Source organism: Phocoena sinus, chromosome 6 (genome assembly GCF_008692025.1).
Source record: "Phocoena sinus isolate mPhoSin1 chromosome 6, mPhoSin1.pri, whole genome shotgun sequence".
NCBI classification, from domain to species: Eukaryota; Metazoa; Chordata; class Mammalia; order Artiodactyla; family Phocoenidae; genus Phocoena; species Phocoena sinus.
Window position 1 is genome coordinate 109802257 of NC_045768.1, and position 7424 is coordinate 109809680.

Sequence of the window (7424 nt, forward strand, 5' to 3'; positions counted from 1 at the left end):
AGCTGTACATGGAGATCTTGCTGGGAAAATCCTCTTGCTCCCCTCACGGTGTCCAGTCCCGGAGAACCGCCGCCGCCGCCGCCCGGGAGCTCCCAAGGCCGCCGCGCGGACCCCTCCGAGCCCCAGTCGCCGCCTTCGCGCTCCAGGGCGCCTGCAGGCCCCAGATCCTTTCCCCCGAAAGAAGGAGAGGATCTGAGAAAATGGATGCACTGAGACCTCTCTGAAAACCCTCCGAGGGAGCCCGAGAGGAGCGCGGGACACGTTACTCGCAGCTAAAATCACATTCAAGGACCAAAACAACAACAACCAAAAATTTCATTAAAACAATAAGCGCCCAAGAACCCAGATCAGGCTGGTGGGGGGAGGGGAAAGGGCGGGAAGGGGAGGGTCGCATGGAGGTAGCTTCACAGTGAGCAGTCGACCCCGCCGGCTCCTCCAGCCGCGGCTTGGACTCGCCCCGGGACTCCGAGTAGCAGCGGCGCCGGGCGCGCGGCCGGGGCGCGGAGCCCGGCGACTCCTCCGAGCAGCCCAGCCGGAGCCCGGGCACCTTTGCATGAGCACGAGAGGACTGTGCCTGCCCGCAGACGCCCGGGAAGCAGAAGCCCGCGAGCGGGCCGTGGAGCGAGGCGGGAGCCGGCGGCGGCTGCCAGGGGCGCACGGTGCCGGGACCACCTCGCCGCGCCCTATGGGGAGCCGGCGGCCGCGGCGCTGCTGAGGCGGGCCCCGCGGGCCAGGCGGGGGGCCGGGGCCCGGGCTGCAGCAGCCCCCTCTGCGGCTGCCGGGCCGGCCGGGGCGCCCGGGGGCTGGGGGCTGGGGGGTGGGGGAGGCCGCCGAGCGCCGGAGCGGGGGCCCGGTCCGAGGGCGCGGCGGGACTGTGCGCACGCTGGGGCGCGTGGAGGGGCGCGGAGGGCGAGATGAGTCTGGTGGGGGGCTTCCCCCACCACCCGGTGGTGCACCATGAGGGCTATCCGTTCGCCGCCGCCGCTGCCGCCGCCGCCGCCGCCGCCGCCAGCCGCTGCAGCCACGAGGAGAACCCCTACTTCCATGGCTGGCTCATCGGCCACCCCGAGATGTCGCCCCCCGACTACAGCATGGCCCTGTCCTACAGCCCCGAGTACGCCAGCGGCGCCGCCGGTCTGGACCACTCCCATTACGGGGGGGTGCCGCCGGGCGCCGGGCCCCCGGGCCTGGGGGGGCCGCGCCCGGTGAAGCGCCGGGGCACCGCCAACCGCAAGGAGCGGCGCAGGACTCAGAGCATCAACAGCGCCTTCGCTGAACTGCGCGAGTGCATCCCCAACGTGCCCGCCGACACCAAACTCTCCAAGATCAAGACGCTGCGCCTGGCCACCAGCTACATCGCCTACCTCATGGACCTGCTGGCCAAGGACGACCAGAACGGCGAGGCGGAGGCCTTCAAGGCGGAGATCAAGAAGACAGATGTGAAAGAAGAGAAGAGGAAGAAGGAACTGGTCAGTACCAGGGGGCAGCGGGCAGTGGGGTACGGGGGACCGGGAATTCCGGTCTCTTTAAAGTTGGGGTGAGCAATGGCACTCCGCGTTCTTTGGCTGCGTCTTGAGCCAAGGTTGCTTGCACCAGGTTCTGGTCGGGATGGTTTCCCGCAGAAGCGGAGGGGGTGGGGGAGGGTGTCAGCACGCGGAGGAGGTTAAGAGGGATGCTTCGCGCTGGTGATCTTACCCGCGGGTTATCGCCGCTCCCCCCGGCACTCAGGGCGGGCCTCGCGGACTCAGGGTCCGGCTTGATCTCCCGATCGCACTGGCCCGGACCCCTCATTCCCTGTCCTGTAGAGCCTTCATTTGGCCTCCAATCCGATCTTGCTTTCAGATATTTCTAAAATAAGTTGCTCAGAAGCGCTTGATGCTAATTATTTCACTAGTGATCGCATTTCCCCCTCTTGAGAATGAGGCAGCCACTCATCCTAAGAATTTTATGCTTGTTCTGATTTCTGTGCCGGGAAGATGTCAAGGTAAACATAAAATAAGTACTTTTAACTTCAAAATGCAGTTTCTCTTTGGCAGTGAGACTAAAATGTGACTTCCCGGATGAGTATACTTCACCGTACTTCTTGTTTAGTTTGCATGAGCCTGTACATTTTAAGACAAATAGTAAATATTACCTTGGTCACTGTAATTGTTAACAGTAACAGGAAATTATAACTGAAAATTAGTTTTCTCAAGTTCCTACCAGGTGCCCAGAGGGTAGTGGTGTTCAGAGCAGGGCTATTGCCACGAAGGGCCTGGAAAATTATCACATTTGTCGAGGTTTTCTTCTTTGGGGCCTATGGCGCTTTAGTCGCTACACAGTCGAGCGATCCCGAGTAACCGGGGATTTCAGAGACCTTGGAAGGAGAGGCATTGCCGAACCGAGCCAGAGGCCGAGCTGCATGCGGACAGGCCCAGGCCAAGGCGGGGGCACCTCACCCCATCTTCCCTAGAGCGCGGAGCTGGGGCTGCGATGACCCCTGCTCGCGCCTCTGCATCTGGATTTAGAGAGAAGGCCCCCGGTTCCTCCATAAACGACATGAAAACGGGTGGTTGTTTATAAACCTGCCGATCGGGAGTTGAGCGCGGCCGGCGTCTGGAGGCCCGGGCGGGAGCTAGGGCAGCGGCCAGCCTCTGTAGCTCTTCTGCCGGGGCTGGGACTTGAAAGCATCCCACACGTCATCCCTGGCTGGCTCTCTTACTCTCTCCTCTGGCCGGAAAAAGCGTGGGGGTGGCGTGGAACCGGGTCTCCTCTCTGATTCTCTCTTTCTCTTTTTCTCCCCCTCGCCTCCCCTCTGCCCAGAACGAAATCTTGAAAAGCACAGTAAGCAGCAACGACAAGAAAACCAAAGGCCGGACGGGCTGGCCGCAGCACGTCTGGGCCCTAGAGCTCAAGCAGTGAGAAGGAGGGAGAGGATAGAGGAGGAGGAGGAGAAGAAGGAGAAGAAGAGGAGGAGAGTGCGAGCCGGGCCCAGGAGCCGGATACAGACCCAGGACTCCGGGCAAGCTCCGCGCGCTCCACTCTGAGGACTTCCTGCATTTGGATCATCCGGTTTATTTATGTGCAATGTGCCTCCCTCTCTTTGCCCCCCTTCGAGGCATCCGCTCCCCACCTTCCCCTCCAAAAACAAAGTGGATATTTGAAGAAAAGCATTCCATATTTTAATATGAAGAGGACACTCCCGCGTGGTAAGGGATCCCGGCGTCTCGTAGATTCTCTGTTTGTGAATGTTTCCTCCTGGCTGTGTAGACACCAGCGGTGCCCTCTCCCCAACCCCTTCCAGATAAAGACAGCGGACAATAGTGTGTATGTGAAGTGTATCTTTAATACTTGGCCTTCGGATATAAATATTCCTGGGGATTATAAAGTTTTATTTCAAAGCAGAAAACGGGGCCGCTAACATTTCCGTTGGGGTCGGTACCTAGTGCTGCCGTTTCATCTGTGGTGGTTCCTTATGTGAAGATGTTTCCAACAGCTACTTGTTTTGTGCACTTCCGTCCTCTAAAACTAAGTGGAATTTAATTAATATTGAAGGTGTAAACGTTGTAAGTATTCAATAAACCACTGTGTGTTTTTTTTTTTTTACAAAACCCCAATCTTTTAATGGTGGATACCTCAAAAGAGTTTTGAAAACAAAACTGTTATACTTGTTTTCATTATATTTAAAATATTCAGAAGTAAACTAAATTATCATGATTGCCTCTAACTTTGTTTGATAGAGTCAGTGGTTCGGACCAGTCATCAACGGGAGCTCCCGGCCTCGCAGGGCTGGCGAGGAGGCCCTTTAAAGAGAAGTGTTCTTGGTGAAAATCCTGCCAAAGGGCCTGGGCGCCATCGAGTCCTGCCTCCCTTCCCTCTGCCCCTGGCCCCCAGGAGAGCACTGAGTGGGCTGTGGAAGGAGAGTCTGGCCGGAAACAGGCCTGGGTGGTTTGCTCAGAAGGTGGAAAGGTGTCCTTCTTTTCCTGAAATCAACCAGATGCCATTGGTGGTGGGGGGGGCGGGCTTTTGTTTGAGGAGCCATTTTCGATTGAAGTCGTTTTGGGGAGAAACCCACGCGTTACTGCAGCCGCAGGAACTAGTCTAGAGTTTTTAATTCAAAATATAGGGCTTTCATCCAAGAAAGGGAAGAAGAGACCAGGAGAAAGGATGTTTTGGCTGGTCGTCTCGATGGGGGGCTAGGTGGGGAGAGGGGGGACTGGTCTGAGCAGGCCGGGGGAGGGGGAGGCCCTTCGTGGGGGAAAAAGTCCGTGATTAGGTAACCAGGAATTCTACGTCAAGTAAAGAAATCGCGAACGCGACCGAAGATTTAAAGGGGGAGGGAGGGTGGAGTGGGCGCTAGATTAACAAGGAGCTATAGGGAACTCAATATTAACTGTGCAGTGTCTGAAGTCCTCCCGGCCGCAGGCCAGGCCAGCCCGGGGCTCCGTCCCCAGCTCTCGGCCGCCAGGACTCCCCCCCGACCCCCGTCGGAGGTTCGGGCTCCTGGAGCCCAGGCACATCCCGGAAGGAAGTCCCCGAGGCTTCCTTTGCCCGTGGGCTTGGCCAGAGCGGAATCTCTGCTCTAAGAGTCGGAGAAGATGGAGTGCCGGAAAGGGCTCGGCAGGCCGGGGAGGGGGAGCGGAGGGAGGGATGGGGGGGGGTGCGGAGGGGGGAGGAAGAAGGGCGAAACTTATTAAAAAGCGGTTTGCTTCAGGAAACGCCGCGTGTACAGATCTGGGGCTAGGGAGGCTGGCCAGAGGGTTTCCACTTTGGAACCGATCCTCGGGGTGATGTTCTCACCTCGGCCTCGGGCACGGACCCTCCCCCGCCATCCCAGGGGTCCCACTCTGGCGGGTGCCGCCTCTGAGCCCACCGCCGGCAGCCGGCGAATTCGCTAGCGCCGGGCGGGAGGCGGGCGAGTGGCGCTGCGGGGTTCTGCTGCGGGCGGCCGCCGACTCGAGGGCGCGGGGTTAGAACAACTCGGCCAAAGCGATCTGAACTTTCTCCCCTCGGGTCAGCCGGCGCTGGGCCGACATGGTGGGCGCGGGGCTGTGTTTACAGACACTTGCCTTTGTTTATAACGCTGGGGGGCGGAGGGAGGCGCGCCCTGATTTTCTGTGACTCTCGGGATCCCTGTCCGTTTGACCGAGGGGCTCCCTCCCTCTCCCGCCTCCAGCCGCCTTTTACTTTAATCCGTTCAAGAGAAAGAGTCCAGATCCTAGGGGCGGAGGGATAGAGTTTACCGAGGTAGTGGCGTGCACGGTGGTGGAGGCGGTGAGGTTTTCAAAACAGGAGCCCCAGAGCAGTTATCTTCACGTGCCTGTGTTGGCTGGTGCGGGCCTGGCTTGGCTGTGGTCTTCCTCGCCACCTGGGCCTTAACGCATTGCTGCCGCTTTAACACTTTTTCTGGTTTGTTAAGCACCAGCAGAAGGGAACCAGAAGACCCTGGCAGCACCGTTGCTACGAGGCCGCCGGCTGCTGCACATGCTTTTAAACCTGCGCTCCAGAAACGCGGGTCTGGCCTCTTTGTCTGGCCTGGGCCCTGCGCTGCCCGCCCGCTCTCCTGCCCGCCCGCCGCGCCGCTTCCTTGGGCTCCGCAGCACCCAGCCCCGACACCTCCACCACCTGGACGTTCCAACCCAGCAGCCACCTCAACGGGCCAGACATCCGGCAGACCCGACACGCCAGGGTGCCGAACCCCCTAACTGGGCGAGCGCACTACCCGGCCGAACGCTTCAGCAGCAAGACACCCCAGATTGTCGGTCACTCCGGCCGCCGCACGTCCCCACCCTCCCAGTGCGCAGTGCCACCCCACCTCCCGCCCCACGTCGTCATGTCCCACCCAGGGCACTGAGTGGTGGGCGAGGCAGGCGTTTCTTCCACGCTTCCATGCTTTTCTCTTCTACACGTTTCCTTCTCTTTTAACTCCCTTTCTTCTTTGCTTTAAAAAAAAAAACACGTTTCCAAGCTCCTGCCTTGTGGGACCGGCTAAAAGGCCTCTGTTTTAATTGCTCGGATAATGCGGTTGCTGCCATTTTGTTAAAAGCAATCACTCCTGCAGCGAAATCACAGGCTCTCTAGACAGGCCGGAGCCGACAAAAATGCAGGATTTGACGTTAAAAGCTAAATGGGAAGCTGGGGCGGCGGAAGGTAAATTGATGGTGGATCTGGTTGTCAGGGCCCGGCCCCAGACCGCCGCGCAGGCCGAGAGCCTGATAACCCTGGAGCACCGGCGGGGCGAGGGCTCGCCGCCGTGTGTGTGTGTGTGTGTGTGTGTGTGTGTGTGTGTGTGTGTGTGTGTGTGTGTGTGTGTTCCAACAGACCCATTCTCACCTTCTTGGGAAGTAATTTGGGAAACTCGACAGAGGGAGACCCGAGCACTCCCTGCTCCCAACCCCAATTTTCCAGGACTTTTCACCCCCCCAGGCAGGACACTTACTGTGGCTTTCAAAGTTGTTTTGGGTTTTTTTAATTTTTTTCTTTTTTTTTTTCAGGTCGACGTGCCAAGGAGATGACAGCAAGATCACTTGGAGTTCTTCTTGCCTTCTAAATCCCGGGGCCACACTCTGGGGGCACGGTGGGAAGCTCCATCCTCCCAGTCGGTTAGCCAGTAGGTGCAGGCATCTAGGAAAGGTGGGCCTCTCACCTAGGCTGCCCTCCTCAGGGGCGGCAGGACCAGGCGTCCTGGTCGTCTCCGCGGTGAGGTGAGTGCAGCAGTGGCGCCAGGGACGACAACCTTCGGGCCCCTTGGAAACCGAGGGTGCAAGAGTCGGGACAGGAGGGCGGCTGCATCCCTGCCCCCTCACCTGGGCCGCTGCTGGCCGCCGTCCGGGGCTGGTATCCCACACCCCGTTGTGAAGGTGGCAAGAGGAGTGAGTTGCGTGCACGCGGATTTCGCAGGAAGGGGGGCTGCGGGTGAGCGTGATCTCGAGGCAAAGCCACAGGCAGCCGGAGGAGGCCTGCGAGCTGCTTCCGAGACTAGTTTTGCAGCGAGAGCCCGAGCCGGCTGCGAGGGCCTCAGGTGTGTGTGCGGGGGGCCGTAAACTGGGCACAGGATGCCACAACAGCCGGCACTGTATTTGTACAGCGGCTCTACAGAGCGCAGGAAACGGCTCAGCTCTTCCTGTAGCTTTAAGGAAACTGCGCGTCTCCCGCTGCGCGTGTGGCCGGCGGTTTTCTCCCCCACGGCTGCCCTGCGTGCTCCCTGCCCGCGAGTCCCACCCACGCGCCTGGATTTGGAGACCAGACTGGTGGTAGGTGCCAAGCGGAGACGATGAGGAAAGGAGGCTTGGGGCGTGTGCCCCGGGGAGGGCTGCATCTGGACCCTAGGCGCCGCCTGTCTCTTTCGGATCTGTTGACCTGAGGGGACCCTTTCGTTCGACCGGGCCTGACTCCTCGGGCCTGTGGGAGCCCGCGCATCCCTCGGAGTCAGAGACCCTGGAGCG

At 59.9% G+C, this 7424-nt stretch overlaps 1 protein-coding gene across 1 annotated transcript; it reads left to right on the plus strand.

Moving 5' to 3' along the window:
* HAND2 (heart and neural crest derivatives expressed 2) lies at positions 1 to 3706 on the plus strand. Its single transcript, XM_032634569.1, has 2 exons — positions 1 to 1469; positions 2803 to 3706. Exons 1-2 carry the CDS (start codon positions 915 to 917, stop codon positions 2899 to 2901), a joined length of 654 nt encoding a protein of 217 aa, XP_032490460.1. The 5' UTR covers positions 1 to 914; the 3' UTR covers positions 2902 to 3706.
* The last annotated feature ends 3718 nt before the right edge of the window (positions 3707 to 7424 follow it).